This window comes from Malania oleifera, chromosome 2, assembly GCF_029873635.1.
Source record: "Malania oleifera isolate guangnan ecotype guangnan chromosome 2, ASM2987363v1, whole genome shotgun sequence".
NCBI classification, from domain to species: domain Eukaryota; kingdom Viridiplantae; phylum Streptophyta; class Magnoliopsida; order Santalales; family Ximeniaceae; genus Malania; species Malania oleifera.
In genome coordinates, this window is record NC_080418.1 from 107,476,738 (window position 1) to 107,497,987 (window position 21,250).

Here is a 21,250-nt window from a genome sequence, read left to right on the forward strand (position 1 = left end):
AAATAGAATCCCCTTACCTTTCCCCGAAAATCCAAACGCGAACTCTACAGCTCCTAAACAGCGAACCAAGTTCCCCAAAACCTATAAATCACAGTACAATACATACTTACAATTTCATTCTTTACAGATCTACCAAAACAAAAATGAAAACTGAACCTTACCTCAATTTTGGGTCAAACCCGAAAATCCTTGAAATGAAGATCCGTTCCACAAATCACGAAGAGAGAATCCTTCCCTAATCCTTGTAGTAACGTCGGATCGTCGATTCTAATAACAAACGGCGAATAAATCTAGAGAGAGAGAGTGGAGTTTCGAATTCTTAGAGAGAGAGGGAGAGAATTTAGATATCTTAGCTTCTAAGCAACAAGAAAGATATTTATAACACCTTTGACTCGGCTAACCTCATTGACGAGGCGGCGTCTTCGTTGAAGAGTCAATGAAGGAAGTTCGTCAACATAGCGGTGGTCTCATCGACGAGCCTGAGATTTCCAGATTTCCTAAAACCTCTCGACTTCTCCTCGTCGACGAGCCTCTGCATTTTGTCACCGAACAACAGAAGGGCCTTCATCGACGAAACTCTGGCTTCGTCGATGAAGTCTACTCAAATTACTGTTTTACCCTTTCTTATTTATTTATTCCATATCTCATGGGTCGGGTTCTTACACTTACTCTCCTTCATTTCAAGATTATTTTGTAAGAGAGCATTTAAATTATTCCTTCACATCTTCCATTTGCAAATCCATTGCATTTGTAGGTTGTTGAAAGGAACAATTTTTTTGGGCATTCATTTTTGGTAAAGCATTATACTCTCACTTGTTTTGATCTGTTGCAAATTCCTTTTTGAGAGTATAAGCTAAAGGTTCCCCCTTATATAATTTTCCTTGGTAAATATATTTTTTGGGGTGAACTAACTAATTTTAGGTTTTGGATCTTAGCATACTTATTGCAAGATTCCAAAAGCTCATATTCTTTATTACAAAATCTTTTTGAGCATTTTATCCTAACTTTCTTTAACAGTACTTTTGAATCTAATTTTTTTTTTTTTTTTTTGAGAAAAGCTTTTGGGATTTCAAGATCTTTGACAAACACTTGTTGTGTATTTTATTGTTGAAATCAAAGATCATATAAATTTCTTTGTATTGGAATTGGTGTATTCCCAAGAGGGGGGTGAATTGGGTATTAAAAATTTATCTCCTAGGTTCAACTAAATTAGCAGTATAACACAACCTAGGGTCTGTCTATGCAATCCCAAATGGGTAGATAAATATAATGTGAGGGAATTAAATCATGTGCAGCATTCATAGTCTATTGAAAATAATCATACATGTGTAGTAAATAAATTGCGAAAATATAAAGTGCACACACAATATGTTATCGGGGTTCGCCCAATACTGCCTACGTCCTTGCCTCAACTCGCAAGCTCAAGGATTACCACTATTGCTTACTTAACGGGTGGAGCAGCACCAGTTACAACCATGTCAAATTACATCAGAGCTGACCTCAATCTTTATACACTCTCCTTGCAGGGTTGAGAAGGTCTTACCGATCCTTACGAGCTAGATCAACACCCCCTCAGGCCATGCCTGGAATACAACCAACAAATACAAATTTGCGTACAAATAAGGATGCTTCTAATACAAGCAGATTTGTACAACAATTCAGTACAGTATAATCAATGCACTTCAATATGATAAGAACTATAACTTCAGTGCAAAATATGTGCAATAACACTCAATGTAATGTCAATAAGCAATCAAGAACGAGAGTGTATTGTTAATTGATCTTTGAAACAATATATATATATATATATATATATATATATATATATATATATATATATATATATATCTCAATCACAAATAAGGTTTCAAAGATTTTCAAGAGTATGATCAAATCTCTCAAAATGATATTCAAAAGTCTAAGCACAAGATATTTTGCAAAGCAAGTTTATCAAAAATTGTTATCTCCAAGAACACAATACAAGCTCAAGAGTCTTGCAATAATAGTGCAAAGACTCACAAGCTCACAAAATTTCCCCCACAAATGAATTTATGGATTAAATAAATAGGGAAAATTTGTTGGCTTACTCTCACTCTCACAAGAGAATAAGCTTGTTTAGGGAATGTAGGTAATCTCAATATGCTCTCACTCAATAAGATTTTTCAAAGGAATGAGCAAAGGATGAGAGTTTTGGCTTGTATGTGAAAAAGCGCTCTCAAAAAATTCAGAGGATATTTTCTTAATCAAATCACTAATATTCTCTTAACTTTTGCAAATGAGCTCATATATATAGACATACTCAAAATTTTGACCGTTGGGATATAGTGGGAATTATTAAAAATATTTTAAACAAGTTTAACCCAAAATAACCCTATTTTACCTTTAATAACCCGCGTAAAAATAGGCCAACCCGAGAGTTTCGGTCGCCCGATCCATAGGGTTGGTCGCTCGAACACTCATAGATGGAAAAGATGTTTTTCTAGTTCGGGTGCCTGAGAAAATGGTCAGGTGGTTGAACCTAAGGCGATTTTCCAAACGCTCAAGGTTCGGTCACTCGGTTCTAAGTTCAGTCTGCCGAACTTATCATTTCAGTTGCCCGAGTTAAAAATGAACGTGAAGTTCGAGCGCTTGAGGTAGGTGGAAAAGTCCTCACTTATGGTTCAATCAACCGTGAAACAATTCACTTTTGGTTTGGTCGCCCGACCCAAGTCAACTATTTTGACTTTTCTCCTGTTCGGTCGACCGAGGCATTTTTAATGCATACTGTTTAGTCACCTGAAGCACTTTCAGTTTTATACCAAGTCATATTTTACCCCTATTATAATATATGTGACTTATAAAAGTAAAGGGAATTTTCCTAAGTGACGTTCAAGGACCTAGGGTCGGTCTACTATCTAGGCATTTTAATTTAGCCTAAAAACCTGGCGTCGGTCGATCGAAGTTTGTCTATGGTCATTTGTTTTCCTATGGTCAATCTACAGTCATGTTGAGCTTATATTCCTACAATGCATGTTATGCATTAATTATTATAGACCGATATAAATTATTACATACCCAAATATAATAAACACATTTACAAATGAAGCACAAACAAGTCTTCTTTTGCTCTTCATTTTCCCATTGAATATGTCAGGGGTATGATCTTTAAGTTCCTCAGGCTTCCATAAATCCACTCCCATGTGTGTGTTGTATTGTAAACCTACTCACAAACTAGATACACGCATAAGATCCTTGTGTTCCGTCAGCATCAAAACTAGAGATTGGACTCAAAAAGTCAATACTTTGTGCATAAATCGTTATAAATCTTTGAGTTACTTATCATACACCTCACTCAAAGATTGAGAAAATTATTTTGAGAAATTACATATACTTGAGCTTAACTCATATCATACATGAGTGCATTTGTGCTTCATTGTGTATACATCTGCTTTTGTAGAAGTACTCTTTGTTGTACAAATATTTTATATTTGTTATATTCCCTACGTGTAGTCGGAAGAGGATTGCACTGGCCTGTAACGTGCACCGGATAGACTCGGACCAAGTTAAGAAAGTCTCGGACTAGTTCAAACCCGATTAGGAGGACTAGGCACTCCATCCTGTGAAGGAGAGGTTGTAGGTTGGGGTCAGCCCTGTAATCTGACCTGGGGTGGTCCCTTGCCCAATAAGGAGAGGGTATTATAATCGGTGTCGCTCCACCCGTTAAGTGAGCATTAGTAGAATCATCTTACTTGTAAACTTGAGGCAGGGACCTAGGTAGCATTGGTCGAATCCCGATAACATATCTTGTGTCACTTTCTCTTTCCCTTATCTCTTTACTTTTTGTATGTGTATGCTTGTGCTTAAATTGTTGTGAATGTTTTATATGTGTTAAATATCTGCATACATATTTATTTGGGAAATACTGAGCTTGCTATACTTATTTTGATTATCTGCTCAGTTTGATATTAGTGGTATTTCTGTTTGCATAAAAAGACCCTAAGTTGTGTAATACTGTTTTGATTTGGATTCAACATAGGAAAAATTTTTGAAATACCCACTTCACCCCCCCCCCCTCCTCTTGGGAATATTCTAACAATGGATAACTTGATCCGATCCAAACCCACTTAATGTTAAGCAAATAAGTTAGGTTAAGGTTAATCCAATTGTAAACAAGTCGCTATACCTTAAACCTAAATTCAATTTAAATGGGAAAGTTACAGGCCACCCATTGGTATTGACCTACCCCATTCCCTACTTAATTGAAATTAAAGACTTTAGCCTATCATATAATTAAACTATTCCTAAAAGTGTAAATCGAAAATATAGTAGTACTCTAAGTGACAAAATATAGTGGACTATTATACCTCTTATTCAGGATGAATTTACTTTATCTTGTGCCATTTCTAAAGAACCATACATAGTTAGAACAATGGAGCCTCTTCATCTTCGCCCGTCAAATAATTGGAGTTGCTTAAATTGAACAGTATTTTAGTATTTGTAATTATATACATTAGAATGTTATGGGGTCGAGTGTCGGGTAACTCACCAATAGGCAATCTCAATATCAGATCACTCATGTTTCAATACATGAGCATGCAAGGTCCATTTGTTACCAAGATGCAAAAGATAATTGAGAAAAAAAGAAAAATCTTTTACATGTCCATATATCAAATATAAGAACGGTAAAAGATTATTACTCATTCCACTACTGTGATGGGTCATCACCATCCAAAATTTCTCAAATTTCCTTGTAATCGAAGTCGTGAGACGTCTCGTAGCAGACATCCGCGGTTAAACCGTCCATGTTCGAGGTATTGGATTCGAAAAGGATGGAAAAGAATAGAAATTGAAGATAGATTATCTTTTATTGTGTACCTTAGTGGTTGAACCTCCATTTTGGAGGTATGGGATTCGAAAAGGATGGGAATGATCTGAGATAAATTACCTCTTGTTGTATATCCTAATCCAAGGGAGGAGGCTTGAATCCGTCAAAAGCAGAAAGAAAATGGTGGGGCACACCGAATCACACAAAGCAAAATTAGATGTGGAAAATCATAATTATGCAGTGGGCAGGCATTGACCATTAATTGAGACAAACAAAGACCATGCTGAAATGTGAAAGGTCGATGGGCATAAAGAAAATTGGAAGGCTTGGGGGGTTGGCAGTTGGAGTGGGTAGTAGAAGATTGTCTCTTATCGGAATCTTTTAAAGGCATTGGAAAGCGGCAGGGTTAGAAGCGCAGGGTCTTGCGTTCACTATCCCTTGACAAGTCCTTATCACAGGCCTTTCCAACCGAATAACACGAAATCACAGAAGCTAAAAAGGCCAAGGGGGCTGTTATTCCCCAAAAGCTAGGTCTCAAGAGAGGTGAATCGAATCCAGATCCCCATATTTGGCCGATTTGCACGAAACTTATTATGATTTTTACGCCATCTTTAATTTGAAAACCGAAACCATGTGAAATAGAATGAGATACCAGTGGAATAAAATGAAAATTCACATAAAAATCTTGAAAAAATCAAGTGAAAAACCTAATTCCATTCTATGAAATTAATTTTCCCTGAAGGCAATTTTCTTTATCTGTGTTACATGGAAAAACTTATTTATTTTATCTTTGACCCATTGGAGGCCCACCGAGCGATGAGTATACAAGAGGTAACCTAAATCAGACAGACCATATAAATTTAATAAATAAAACTGGACATCTTGCAATTGAAAAGGTTAACTTTATTTAGTATTCGTCTTCTTTTCTTCTTTCTTTACAAGATGACCTAATTTCATCTTTTGTCAAACAGGTGGGAAGGCTGGATTTTACATTGAAAGTTGACTGACTTCGTAGTGAAGGAGAATTTATTTTTCAGTGGTATGGCCAAAACAATGAAATCATATGAAAAATAGACTGTCCGTGAAACAACAATATTTTCATACAACAGGTCAAAAATATGTAAGGTCAGATTGTGTGCAAAAAGCCACAAAGCTTGTAGCTGGGCTTTGATTTTGGAAGCTTATCTCAAGAAAACACATGCTTTGCCAATGGGGAGATGAACTTAGTTGATCAAGGAGCATTTCCAGGTGTAAAATTGACACCCCAAACAATCTCAGCCGTGGATTCTTGTTCTACCCTAATCCAGCAGATTTAGAACTTGACATCGCCAAGCAATGAATCCAGCCAGAAACCTAATACCATACACGCAAATATTGTGCTTAAAAGAATCATCAAAAATTAAGATGCCAGATATGGAGCGCCGAAGTTAGGCAAATCAGGAAGAACACCATCCAAGACTGCTGGCATTGCAGAATAAACATTGTTTGATGGTAAGATGATGGAAAAACCACAAAATTAAATCACTGCATATTTCCAATTATCAGATAAAAAGCTGTTCCGGCCATAGTCAACCAGGTAAACATGGGGAGGAGAAAATTAAAATATGCAAACTCGCCACTTGGTAAGAATCGCTAACCCTGAAAACAGACTAGGATATCTGAATTGTAAAAAATTAAATCAAGTCATTGTATCCTTCCTTCTATTCTCTCTACCCCACACCTCAACCAAAAAGAAAGAAGGGGTTGCCTCTTTGTGTACATCTCTGTGCCGCCTACCTATACAGTGTTCAGAAACTAGCCGAGCTTACCAGTATTTACGAAAAATGATGTCATCATCAATTCAACAGAAGAACATAGAACCCTGGACATTCTCATGCAATCTGGGAAGCTCTGGGACCAGGATATTCCCTTCTGGAGTGATGTTTCTCTGTCCTGAAGAAGTTTCTGAGGAATCCTCAAACTTCATAAACTGCCCCATCTGATGGGCAGCAAGGTGGGCATAGCAGATGGGTGCCACTGCATAAAAGAAAAAAAAAAAATAGTGATGCACTGCTGGTAAAGTACCAACTTGGATTTATCTATTCCAAAAAAAGAAAAATCCAAAAAATTACCAATTGAGATAGCAGTTGTACTTCTTTGGTACCTGAAGTCAAAACGAACAATTATAGTTTCATTTGCAAAGTTAAAATTCATTTAGCCAATGTTTGGAAGCTTGGAATTCAGACTTTAGATTTGGATTTGGATTTGGATTTATGTGAAATTGGACAAATGCAATGAAAAATTGTATTGAGTTTCATCCAAATCCATAGAAAGCCTTGAAATCCATGCTCCCAAACATTGCGTAAGAAATCAGGAAAGACTGGACTAGAAAGCGTACACATATGAAAGTGAGTGGATAAAACTTTGCAGCTCATCAGGAGAGAAACCAATGTCATCAAGCAAGACATTATAATGTGTTGGCCGTGAAGTTCCCTTGAATATTAAAGGTGAAAAATTATAAAGCATGCGTTAGAAATAATGAACAATACAAAGTGAAGTTCCCTTAAATATGATTACTGAAAAGCTTGAACATCGAATTCTAACCCTAAATAGCCAGTAAGAATTATAAAAACAAAACCACAAAGATAACAAATTCTTTTTATTCCTTCATTCCAGGAAGTAAAAGAAAAGGCACTTAAATCAGGAAGCAATTCTCCAGAAAATTCCTAAATAAGACAATAAAATAATGAAAATAGCATTCCATTCATCACATGTTAGGTACACGCATATTCAAATCTGCAGCACTAGTCTAAAAATATTATGACCCTCATGAATTAATAATATACTTTAAAAATATTTAGGGGAAAAAAAGGCTTACAATCATTCCTGCATGTGCACACATGTAGAAATCATAGTTCGTGGGATGCACAATATTTGTGTCCACAACTGTCCCTAGAGATATAGAGGAGAGGAGGCAAGGGAAAAAGAGAGTCAGTACACATTTAAGTAATCATTAAAGTATTAAACAGAACACCAGAAAGTAACAGACCTGGGGGAACATTTTCAGGAGAACCAGCTTGAAATAGCTTTGTATGGTGATTCTTTTGAGCAACAATCACAGTGAACTTGGGAAAGTCAACCTCACCAAGATGCTGGTAGGCCTGTAAAGGTGGCAAGATGGGAATTGGAATCATTGAGAACAAACTTGTATAATATAATTAGAAGATCCTTCTTGGGCATGGAAGAATTTGCATATGAATGTGACCAGGTTGAAGATGATCAACATTAGGGACCCTTGAAAGAGTAAGCATGTGATGGGTAAGCCCTAGAAACCTATATAGCCAGACTACCAGAGTCATCATTGAGTAGCTGCCAGGCACTTGTCATAGGTTGACTCGTGAGGCCACAGATCGCCTTGAAAATTAATAAACAAAATAATGAAAAGACACTCGGCATTTAAAACATAAAAATAAATTTGCACATATGAACCTTCATGATCTGCGGAAGCTCAATATCCAAAACTTGATTAAATTGTGTATCGCTTACACCATCCCTATGAACAAAAGCAAGATTACATAAACTAGGCTAAAGACAGGACTTGATCAAATAGGAAGAAAAGAAAAAAAAAAAAAAAAGACAAAAAAAAAACACGAGAGAAGTAAAGCATTTCACATTTCTTCTAGCAAGCTGGATTTTGAATGCCACAATGCAAGCAGTACAGTAATCATATAAGTATATTTAAAAACCAAAATAAAAATTTTCACATGAAGAATGAAAAAAAAAAAAAAAATTACTTCAAATAAAGATTGCAAATGCTTCTAACAGGTATAGAGTCCAAACATGCCATGTTTGCAAAAAAAGAAAGCAAGAAAAATGAGAAAACGTCATCTAACTTGAACTGCATAGCTATAGAAGTTTATATTAACAATAAAATTTGAGGCAATGACAAATATGCCAACATTCTTAAACTAAATTAACTTACTCATACAACCACGCAACCATCCCATATGGCCAAACACCGTTCAATGATGACATTAAATTTTATCATAGAGAGGAATCGTTTATTTGATGCTCCCATTCTCTGCTCAAACACATGAATCCCCTGTGCATGGTCTCATCTGCCTGTGTGTTTGTGTTAAGCTGTCAGCTATTTTGCAGAAATGGTTTTATAGAAACAGATCTATTTTCCAAGAACACTAGGTCAGAATAAGAATGATCAATGAAAACTTGAAGCAAGCCATCAGCATCATACATGCTTTTCCAAAATAGTGGCCAAGCTAGAAAACCAATTGATGCTAGATGGAAGCCTTCCTGAGGAAGCATGGATACAGACTAGCCATAGAACTGCTAAAAGGAGAAAAACAGGACAGGAGCTAGGGACTCTGGAGGTATGAAAGCAGCAATCATATAATGGGAATGTATCCACCCAGCTTGTCGTTTAATGTACACAGGGCTAAATTTTTGCTCGAAACCTTTGTTACAGACGAGTTATTCTGGAGAGGGACACAGAAGTGGCACTCAACATATTAAAAGGAGTTTAAGATCCTAACCACCCTTATGATGGACACCTAGGACATGATTAGCCATGAATGAAGGTGCAACCTCCAGAACACATATGGGGAGGAAAACCTGCACCGATCACAATTCACCTTGCTGAAGTTGCAAGAGAGAAGAGATGGGTGTTGCAGCGAGTGAACCACCTTTCTGAAAGAGTCTTGGGTCTTCCATGATCTGTCAGTGGATTTGTGGAAGTGTGCAACTCATTATATTGTTTCCTGATAATCTTTCCCTTGATACCAAAAATAAACAAACGAATGAATGAAAACTAGATTTTCGAGTTCATGCTATGAGTTTCAAAATGCAATCCAATGTTGCAAAATTTAGTTTAGCTTTTCGAAAGGGACAGTAGTTATTGTATATATTAGCCACTTGCAATATAGATCAAATAGTACGCCAGTGAGAGTGATTTTGATAGAGGTTAGAGGCAGTAAAAGGGGAGGGATAAATACCCAGGGCGGTGATTGTAAAGAAGAATTTGGTGTTGCCTTGATTTGAGAGGATGTCAAAGAATTAACAAAGCCACTATTAATCATGGGACTTAAGGCTTTGTTGTTATCACTCTTTTTGTGCTTAAAATTAGGCATAATTAAAATCAGGGTCTACGAGGAAAAGCAAAGTTTTCAATTGCAACCCTGACAAATTTAAATTGATCATTAACACCTTGAAACAAATAAAAAGCACATTTCATAACACAAATAAATAGAGAAAATAATCAAATGACAATTTTGAAAAGCACAGGCTCAATAAGTTGTCTAAAATATTATGTTATAACAAGCTAGAAATTTACCAAAAAAACACAGTGAACTAGCTATACCTGAACACAACAATCTGCACTGGTTTGCGCCCTTTGCTAGTTCTATAGAATTCTAGAAGCAGTTCCCTGCAGTGCATGAAACACTTTCAAATCATTTTGTGGAACTATTACTATAGAACTGATGTATCCAAAGATTTAAACCTCGTGCGTCCTATCACAAATTGGAATGATTAACAGCCTCATGAAATGTAATATTGCCCTGCGCATAAATACCTGATTATACCGTCATCATTCCCATTAGCCAAAGGTCTGTATAAACAATCAATCATCTCCTTCTTTGGAGATTGTGTTCTTACTGATGCTTTGTACCTTGAAATAAGTGGCCAAGATAGAGAACCAACAACCTGAAAATTAGGACACATTGAATCAGCCACAACATTGACTAACCATCTGAGAAAACAAAATTATTGATAACCTGCAAATAATTAATCAACCAAGAATTACCGCAGCTATGGAGGGGATATCTGATTGACCAGGCGACCCATGAGAGACATCCATTCCCAAGATCATTGTAGGAGTATCTTTCATAAGAGGTATACATGTGGGTCGCTCTATCGCCAACAAAGAATTTATTCCCCCAAGCTATTAAAAAAATCAAATTAAAGAAACTAGTAAGAGAAGGAATAAAGTAAAGCATGTCAATTTCTTGCACTTTCAAATTTCACTTACCTTAGAATTGATCTTAAGAAGTACATTAGTAAGATACTGATCGGTGATCTTCGTAGGAGATATACACTGGGTGACGATTCCCAAATCACTTAGACTTTTCTTCTTCCAAGGTCCTTAACAACGTAAAAGTACGTCAGTTTACCAGATAACCATACAGAATATAAAAATGAAAAACAGAATTCAGCCACACCGTATAAATCAGAACTTTTCCTTTCTGGCAAGACACACAGAAGAAATTGGGGAGGGCTAGGAAGTTTTGCTATTATCTGTTCAAACATCTTATCCACTCTTGTAGCAGCACTAGCCCTTCTAGTCTGTGGATCTTCCTCAATTAATGTATATGGACGCTCAATATTCTGCATAATAGTAATGGCAATGGTAATAACAGTATAATAAAGGGGAGGAGGTGGAACAGGAGGAAAAAGAACTTATTGAAAATGGACATTAAAATTCTACTCCCCCAATGCAACAATGGCATTCTCTAAATATATACGCATTTTCAAGAAACATCAATAAAGTATACACATCTCAAATATCAAGGTCCAACTTCATATGTTGCTTTCTCATTATTTGACTAAAATGTGGGAAGTCGTCATACTAAAAATTTTTTGATTGATTGAAATTGGAAAAGTCATAAAAACTCTTGCCATGAATTTTTTCACACATAGTTTTGTGTTTCCCTCCTATGTGGAGGATGGCCTAAATTGGTCCACTTGTCTGCCTTGGCCAATGCCCAATGCCCAAGTGGAATTCATGCCCAAACCGAAGAAGAAGATTTTTATGTTTGGGAATAGCCCACTTAGGTGTCATGAAAGGATTGGTTCATTAAATAATTTGTTGTGATTTGCTTGGAAGATGATTGATCATCTTTGGAGAAATTAAAGGCAACAAATTAGGGGAGTTATAGCTGGGAGTTAGTGCATTTTCGTGCCTTGTTGTGGCAGCCAAGAAGGGAAAAAGATAAAGAGGAAAACGAGACAAGAAACTTGTGAAAGTCGGGGTTAGAGGTTTCTATGCAGTCAAATTGATCGCTACAATCAGATGGAAATTTATCGTCCAATCAAGCTGAAAGTTTGACACATTGTTCGTGACTTGTCTTTCTTCAATCTTGTCTATTTGATCATCATTTGAAGGTCATTCACATAGGTTCCGTGGCTTGGACAGCAGCCTCTGTTTTTGGTGAGACTTCTCCATTTTTTTATGAAGTTTGATTCTACCTTCGTTGGCAATGACTCATTGATTTGTATGCCAAGAATTTCTTGTTCTTGATGAGTTTAGGTGATGTATGTCTCTAGTTTTAACTAGAGAAGGCCCATTGTAACCTACTATTTGACATAGTAGAAGATTGGATGCCCACTTCGGTCCCATGGTTTTTCCCTTCACATTGAGAGGTTTTCCACGTAAATTTGGTGTTCCCTTTGTGATTGTGTGGTTTGCTTGTATTTTTTTGGCAGCTAACTATTTCAGTTTATTGGGTAATTAATTATTCTACTTAGTGTTAATTGGACTAGGAGAAGGTTTATCTTGGGATGTTGTGTTTTGACCAATACCTCCATACCTCCCCTCCCCCAACGCATAATGGCAGAGCAAATGGAAAGGAAGCTAATCTGTGCTAGATAGAGGGAGTAACAATGAAACCGAAAAATTAATAAAACATTAGGTTTAACCTACAATGCCCTTATTTCTTCCACAGTTAATAAGCTCTCGGGAAAGATAACTAGTATCACAACGAGCAGAGAAGTTGACAACTGCCCAGCGTTCAATTTGAATTGGGCTCAAAAGTTTCTGAAAAGGAGGGGAAAGCAGAATCAGCACCTAAAGGAGATAATCTTCATCTACCATTAAATTTCTGAAACAATGAGCAAAAGAATAATAAATCAAGGCAATACCTTGTTTTTGAAGTTCCATCTTCCATTACGTGGAATGCAATCTTCACTTTTACCAATTTTCAACTGTGTATTAGATGAGACAAAACCACAATCAAAGTCACTCACACTTGCAGATGCCCTTACAGAGGAGCAGCATGGAAAATAAATTAACCTTGGGTGCATCAAGGACACGGCCATCAACTTGGGTCAACTGTTTGTCTATTGAAATACCACATGCAGCAAGCAGAGGGTCCTCTTCATAACGGTAATTCCTCATGGCCTGCCAAATTAGGTAAGAAAATAAACAGCAGCATGCAAAACAAATGAAAGATGCAATCAGACAGTAACAAAAACTTACATCAGTCACTGTTCGTATTCGTTCCTGAGGCTTTTGCCTCGATTTTTCAACCAAAGATGATCTTTGCATTGTAGATAATGCCTTTTTATAGCGTTGAAGTGAAATAAGATCACAGAGCTGGAATTATTCAAAAGAATAAGCATGACTAAAACTTTTAAAGAAGTTTATATATAAGAAAACCAACAAATAAATGACATACAGAAAGAAAGAGAAACAATAATAGGCACTGAAATTATACAAACCTCCATTGGTAAATAGTTGGGGCGTTTTGTTTTCCCAACATCTAGGCACGGCATGTATACAGAACGAGATAATTCTATGTTCCGGTGTTTAGTGAAGTAATCATACACAGTAATCTCAAGAGTCTGGCCTTCACTGCTTGCATTGCCACTCTCTTTCACTTTCAAAGAAAAACTGGGACAATGAAAAACTAAGTTAGGAAGTCTTTTTTCAGTTGGTAAGAGCCGGGCATAAATTTATAGAATTAACAAGCACATACAATTGTTGAACACATGGCTTCTCACTGAGGCCAGATATCTTGAATTCCATGTTTGTGTGTCTCGTCTTAATTCTCAAATTTTTCAACATCTTTTTAGCCTGCACATCACCCAAAAAATGAATGTATATGGATAGAAAAATGACAGCAATACAACTTCAGAATACAATAAATAGTTTCTTACTTTAGCCCAGTCAATATAGCGAGGTTCAGGCACATTCTGGTTAGCTAACAGAAAATCAATCACAGGTCCAGGCTTTAGGATTATAGTTGTCGATGCATCTGCTCAAAGAAAGATGGATATTACTTAAAATGTGACAATAGAAGACTGCCAAATAGAGATTACAAGAACGAGGTATTAATGATTTATACCCATATTTAAGGACAAGCCACTCTGAGTTGGGCGGAAGCTGGAATGAAACCCCCTACAGCCAGCTACACCTCCTCCAACATCAGTAAAGTTCCTAAAATCATCCTGAAAAAATGATTGCCTCACCAACAAGCAACCCCTGCATACAACAGCCACTGTTTAAGAAAGTACATCAACATTAATAGAATGACAATACAATTAACTAAAGATAAATTCTAAAATGAAATAATTAAAAGATAATATGACACCTGTTAGCTGCTTGCTGCCTCAATATAATATCAAGCACTCTCAGTGCATCTTGCGTGTCTCCATCAGCCACTGTTCCTTCAAGGGCAAGAGCAAGGGCCTTGATGGGAATTTTGGAAGCATAACTGATCTCTACATAGAATGTTTTTGACGGCAGAGAACGCTTTGTCCGCTTGCTGGACTGACTAGGACTACCACTCTCCCTACCAGATGAAGGAGAACACAATTTAAGACTTAGAATTTAATGATTCAAATCCAAAACCAACAATGCTGCAGAGAAAAGATATACCGTTTTGAAAATGATTCCTCCAGTACCACTTTGAACTCATAGTTGTTCTGTGGCAGAGGACCAACAGTGTATAGACTTTTTTCTCCATCATATGCAAACTGCTTCCCAGAAATTTCAGACGAATAGTTTTTGTAAAGCGCATGAATCACTTTTCTCCCAATTCCTTTGCTCTCAACAGGTCTCTTGTCTTCTGTAGCAATAGAAACCTGCACGTAGCATGAGATGAAACCAGGAACCCAAATGGAATTCTTTAAAACCGATAGACACTACTTAAACACACATTATACTGGTAAAATATCCCATCTGGACGTTTGACAGAAACTTTGAAGTAATTTGTGAGCAACGATATGCGTCGGCCATCACTCCCAAACCCACGTCTACTGATTATAGCATGCTTAGGAAGGTCTCCTCTTTCAGGCTTTACATTTGGTTGTATATTTGATGATGATGGGGTTGGGGCACCACCTGCCTCCTCAGTACTAGCTTTTTCCATCTGGTTTGTGAATCAATAACCTTGAAAGCATTCAACACAAGAAGCACCAGTCATCATCAGATTAAAGAAAGGACAACAAATAAGATTTGGGAAGCATTTACAACAACTCAATGCATATTGCCATTTTCTACGAAAATGATGAAATCATTAAAATCCAAAAGGATATGTACAAAAGCACGGCAACAATTTAAGTCAATGTTGTCAAGAGGAGCTAGAAAATTCATCACTTCTAGACTCTCTAGGAAATCCTCTGCAATGCATTTAGACCAAACTTGCAGGGAAGTTGTGGAATGAATTGACACAAAATCAGTGAATTTGAAAAATAATAAATAAATCAAGTCAAATGATCTCATTTCTCAAAAGGTGACATGCACAGGCACAGTAGTGACAGCATTACAACAGTGGTAAGCATATGTTTAATAAGTCAAGGCAATTTAATCAACATTTGAGTTAACATCCACAGCCCACACACACACCAAAAAAAAAAAGGTCAAACCTTCATAAAAAACTTTCTTTAAAAATTGATAGAATATGAATCTTGGAAATAGACGGAAGTAACATGAATTACTGACGCAACGGAACTCTGCACCGCAAATCACATTCCAGGAACATCGGGGACAATTTTCACGTAATATATTTGTAAGCTATTGTATGAATAACCATGCAATAACCCGAGCAAGTAGATATAAGTATTTTAAACATGAATTCTTCCCGAAGCAACACTAACCAAAAAATTAAGCAACTCCATAGGCAATATTGCAGTCTCCCCCAACCTCCAACCAACCCTGCCAGCATCGCCCCAAAACCTCCTCCCTTCCCGCACACCCAAAAAAAAATATCAGCACAATGGGCTGGCCAAGAAGAAGGCAGAGAATGAACTAACTCCAGCATGAATTATTTCAGGAATAAAAAGTACATGAATAAACTACAGAGACGAGCCCAAACACCTCTCATTAGCAAAGAAAAATGCAGCATAGTATGTGCAAAATTCATCAAAAATGTCACAACTTCAGCCTCATTTGAGCTATAAAAATGCATTGTAACTACAGAGACAACAAGTTTTTCGAAAAAAAATGTAAACAAATTCAAGGTTAAAGCAAAGCACGAACCAGATCCCTGATAATCGAGTAAATCGACGTATAAGCGCAGAGAAGAACTGAAGCTATTCCGAATCTCCAGCTTGTGACACTTCCAGTTTATCCTTTTCTAGGGTTTCCACGAGCCGAAGCGCACAGAACCTTTCTCCTCGCTCGGGCCATTGAAGAACGGAGCAAATGTGGAGGGAAAGCTGTCGCCGCTGCTCTTGGAAAATTAAGATTTATTGCTCTTTATATTTTCTGAGTTTAACTCCTGGGTAATTCTACCATGCTTCGCGGAAGAATAGTCTTGCCGGGGAATTCGAATCATGAAAAGTAACGCCGGTCCCTCCTTGTTTTGTCGACCGTTGGTCAACAGAGGTGCGACCCATCGAGAGCGAGATCCGACGGTGTGGATGGCACACGGTTGAGGTGCCAGACGGAGAAATGCGGCTTGCGAGTAGTTCAAATTGGAGGGTGATGATCGCGGAGGTTAGTGGCGCACAACGATGGTCCGCGATGCAGACGATCTTTTCTCGCACGAAATGTGTGGAATTTTGATTTTCTCCTTTCCGGGATGAAGTTATCCGTTCCCCAGCCAGACCGTCTTGCACCGAGCGTGCAACACGCGCGAGGGGCGTATGTTGTTTGCGCGTGGTATTCGAATAGCAGAGCTTTTTTTCACCAAACAACGTTGGGCAAACAATCTTACAAAGTAGGAATATTGGAATTCGAATTATTAAATTGGGTATAAAATTAACACACAGAAGAATTTTGGATTTCATGTTGTATCAATGAAAAATATTTTAAACAATTAGAAATTAAAAACTGCAATCAAATATTTGATTAATATAATAAATAAAAGAACAATTAAATGAAATGAGAATTTAAATAGGAATGAAATCATCATTTTTCATTCTATTGTTTGATTACAAATATGTAATGATGCTTATTTTTAAAAATTCACTGTAAAATAGTTAAATACTTATTTTTTATGCAATTAAATAATATTTGTAATTTAATTTTTAGATAAGCAATTATTATGGATATTTAATTAAATTTAATTATCAAATTATCTTAAGTTCCCGTAATTTTATTATGAATACTAAACTCTCTTTGTGATTTTCAAACTATAAAAGTTATAGCATCATTAGTTTTATTAATAAAAATCAATATATTAGATGAAATGCTATTATAACGGACCAAAAACAGTACTATTTTTCTTTAAACATCCAAATAACAATCAAATTATTTATTATAGTCTGCAATTATTATTGAATAACTTGAGTATATTTTTCAACACCTATAACAATACTATATACATTACTCACTAGATATATTTCGATATAAAATTAAAATTCGAGATATTTATTTTATGTAGTGTATAATCTTAATAATTATCTACTAAATCTAAAGATATTAGGAGAATAACAATATAATACTAAAAAATAATTAAAATATATTGGTATTAATTACATGAGGCATTTTAGCACTTTAACACGTTTGAGTAAACTTGAGCACTTAAATGGTTTTATGACTTTTCATTATTTCAAAAATTGTATGGGGGATTAATGATCATAATAAAACCGTAAGGTGGCCTATTGAGTTTGGGTTAAACCACACCGACTAGTCTTCCCTAAAATTAATCCAAAAGAATACAAATTAAAAAATATGTATGTAAAAAAATTAAGTATACTTTTATTTCAATTGTTATTTATAAGTTTGCATCTTAATATTCAAATAATAATTATGTTTTATATGAAATTGGAAAAATATGAAAAATATTGGATTGTTCTATTATTTTTATCATTTTTTAAGCATGAAATATTTTATTCATACAAAAATTTATTTTGTTTTATTTTATTATTGTTTAAAATCAAATAAATCCACTAATTACAACTTGGAATAAAATAATCCACCAAGTTTTTCTGAGTAAAAAATATACTAACATGATTAAATTTCACCAAACAAATTTGACAAAGTATTTGCATAAAGTGTTTAAATCCAAAACAAACATTATATCTAAAGAAATAAGCAAGCAAGAAAAAAGAAGACAAAGAAAAATCTCACCTAACCAAATGTAATTACATCTGTTTCATTCACCTAAGAATACAATACACCCTAACACAATGAATCTCACTTATGAGAGTCAAGATAGACTATAGGTCAAGTCTACTTTAAGCTTGTCAAAGATACAAAGTCTGAAAAAATATACTCGATGAACAAAATAAAGAGAAAACAAAAAAAGCAAGATATTATGGTTCGTATAAATGTCATAAATGTTCAAGCAAGGGCATGTAAACAAGTACGAAAATCAAAATGTCCTAAAATTAGTGGACCCACTAATACAATTGAAATACTGCAAAATGATTCCTTTACACAAATAAGAAGGAGAAGGACAAAAATACAACTCTCTATACAAAATATAAAAAGTGAATAAAACAAAAGTATACTCGGTGAGTAGATAATAAAGGTTTATGCAATTTTTTTTTTTAAAAAGAATTAAGCATCACACATTAATCAAGCTGGAAACAACAATTAGCCTTGCAAGATAGAAAACAACTATCTACTAATGCAGATGTCTTTGCACACTATTAACGATTAAATCTAAACTATAAATGCAATTGTTTGAATATAATTAAAAGAATAAAAAAACATATAGTTCAGAATAATTTCTCAAATGCCAAGATGGGTCCAATATTTGTTCTAATGTCACCAACTGCTTGTATTGTTATAGACCTTGAATTTATCTTCATGCCTTCAAATATTATGTGTTTTAGCCTTCCATGAATGACATATGGTTTGAAAACATTCATGATCCAATGCAAAAAAAAAGAGAGAAAGGAAGAGAAACTATTGCTTCACAAGAGGCAAGCCTGATCACTTCATTGAATACAATTAGACTAATTAATAAACTTAACCCTAATAATAATACAAAGACTAATGTTCCCCTACTCAAACTCACAATGGCGCACTGAGAAGCATCGAGAGTTTGCCGAGTAGAAACTGGAAACAATTGATAGTATGAGACTTTGTGAAGAAGTCAGCCATGGTAGAGGAAATGAATGGGAGAGAGATGGTGCCAAGGTGAAGATGATGACATGTGAGATGACAATCAATTTCAATATGCTTAATGCATTCATGAAAGACAGAGTTATGAGCAATATGAATAGCAATACATAGGAGTGAGTTCAGCAAGTAAGACACCCATGTCAGCAAGTAACCAATGCAACTAAAATAATTCTGTTGGCCTAAACAAGGCTTATGACTCTTAATTTTGATGATAACAAAGTAAGGTTATTTAATGTTCTTCAAAGTTGTGATATTTCAAGAAATTCAGATATTGAAACAAAAACATACTTCATGAAGACAAGTAATCAATTCTGAAAAGTCAAGAGACTAACATGGAAAGACTCAAAGATCACAAGAACATTGAAAGCTCATATCAACTCAAGTGATCAATATTGAAAATTCAAGACACAAAGATCACAAGAACATTGAAAGTTCATATCAACTCAAGTGATCAATATTGAAAATTCAGGAACTCAAAGCAATAACTTGATAAAGTTTTTCAAAGAATTTAAAAGAAATGAAGAGAGTCAATAGGAAATGCTTTGTAAGTACTTCAAATGTATCTCATATATGAACTTTAATTTTGAAGCTCATTAGGAATGGAGAGACCTAGAGACTTTAATTTTAAAACTTGGAACATATTTTTCAAAGAGAACAAATTAACATTCTAAGAATAGATAAGAAAAGAGAGAGAAAACAACAATATTTAAAAGCTAGAATTTTTACTTGACAGGCGCCTGACTGAACATAGTTAGTAGGCTGCTACTTCATAAGTTTTTAAAATGTATAGACAGAAGGTCGTCAGGCTACTGTCTGGGTCTTGACAGGCACTTGACGTTATAAAATAAAAAGTCTGACAAGGTTTCATCAGGCTACTGTCACCCTTCTGTCTCTTTTTTAAAAATGGGTTATTCAGTGATAGGCGCCTAACCCCAAGGTGATAGGTGACTGCCACCCTACTGCCTGTGTATTTTAGCTGTGTAATTCATTGACAGACGACTAACGAGAACCCCTTAGGCTACTACCACGCAGTAGATTTTAAATTTCATAATGGACATATTTTAAAAATTGAATTATTTGGGTCTCAAACTTATTCAAAACTTGAACACTACTCCAAGTAAACTTGGGGATCAAGTTAAATGTTGTTCTAACACTATAAATACACCCAAGATCAATTAATTCAAAAACCAAGAATCAAATTCACCATTCAAACTCTCTCAATTGTTCTCAAACTCTCAAGGGCTCTCTCACTCTCAACTTACACGAAATTTACTGGGTTTTGCTGATTCCAAATCACCAATCTTGTGCTACAATTATGAATTCTTTCATCCATTGAAAGAACTACTTGGTGATACACTCTTTGAGCTTTAATCTGAATTTCATATTTTGATTTACTTTGAAGTATATAGTTCTGAATTTGTACTAATCTGCTATTTAAGAGAATGTTCTTGTACACAGCTATCATTTTGTATTCTTGTAGTGTTTTTGACAATTTTAGGATTGTTGGATCATTAGCTAAGCGTAGGGGATCAATTAGAGAGGTGTTGCTCTAGCCTAATTGAAGGAGTGACCGAATAAGGGGATATCACTTGGAGAGGCGGGCTCTAGCCTACTGAAGGAGTGTGTAACGGTGTTGTTCCGCTTAGAAAAGGAACTGATTTAGTGAATCCTTTGGTAGTTTGCCAAAAGTGAAGACATAGGCTAGGGATAAGCCAAACCTCGTAAAAATCCTGGTGTCAATCTCTTTCCTTTATTTTCTTTATTTTCAGCACATATAAACTGCGTGGATGTTTTAAATTCATTAATCTTAAAAAGTATGTGAATTGGATTTCAAATAAAGCTGAAGTGTAATTTGTTTTTGGGTTTGCAGAAACCGAAAGGAAGTACGTTGGTTAATCAATATTTTACAAAAACCGTAAGGGAGTACGTTGATTGGTTAACAACACAAAACCCATTAACTAAAGGTTTATTTGAATTCTCAATTTTGGGAAGAGTGTGGATGTTTTGTTGAATATCAAATTAAGAAACAAATTTCATAAATACAGGACTTGATTCAAACTTTCATTCACTACAGGGCTACAAAAAAACTAAACATCTTGAATTCTTGGAAAAGCTAAAAGAATTGCATAGCATATCTTGATTGAATATTGTGTGAT

General features: G+C 35.5%; 1 protein-coding gene across 2 annotated transcripts; it reads right to left on the reverse strand.

The window, feature by feature from the left end:
* Nucleotides 1–6,320: 6,320 nt before the first annotated feature.
* Nucleotides 6,321–16,479, reverse strand: LOC131148707 (protein argonaute 16). Of its 2 annotated transcripts, XM_058098596.1 has the most exons (23): nt 16,056–16,479; nt 14,734–14,966; nt 14,454–14,659; nt 14,167–14,367; nt 13,921–14,057; nt 13,733–13,830; nt 13,552–13,649; nt 13,295–13,466; nt 13,053–13,169; nt 12,867–12,974; nt 12,716–12,778; nt 12,498–12,611; nt 11,017–11,182; nt 10,827–10,939; nt 10,602–10,739; nt 10,371–10,501; nt 10,158–10,223; nt 8,273–8,336; nt 7,833–7,944; nt 7,662–7,735; nt 7,182–7,276; nt 6,916–6,947; nt 6,321–6,820 (listed from the first exon to the last, which is right to left on the reverse strand). In XM_058098596.1, exons 2-23 carry the CDS (start codon nt 14,944–14,946, stop codon nt 6,645–6,647), a joined length of 2,694 nt encoding a protein of 897 aa, XP_057954579.1. In that variant the 5' UTR covers nt 14,947–14,966; nt 16,056–16,479; the 3' UTR covers nt 6,321–6,644. The 2 variants fall into 2 exon arrangements, with proteins under 2 accessions (XP_057954579.1, XP_057954580.1); XM_058098597.1 differs by lacking the exons at nt 6,321–6,820; nt 6,916–6,947; nt 7,182–7,276; ... (1 more) ...; nt 7,833–7,944; nt 8,273–8,336 and adding an exon at nt 8,846–8,905.
* Nucleotides 16,480–21,250: the final 4,771 nt, after the last annotated feature.

Coding starts and splice junctions, on each gene's coding strand:
- LOC131148707 (XM_058098596.1), bottom strand. CDS start 14,946: ATGGAAAAAGCTAGTACTGAGGAGGCAGGTGGTGCCCCAACCCCATCA. Junction 12,779..12,866: donor GTGTCCTTGATGCACCCAAG/GTTAATTTATTT, acceptor TCTAATACACAG/TTGAAAATTGGTAAAAGTGA. Junction 10,940..11,016: donor GAAAAGTTCTGATTTATACG/GTGTGGCTGAAT, acceptor TACGTTGTTAAG/GACCTTGGAAGAAGAAAAGT.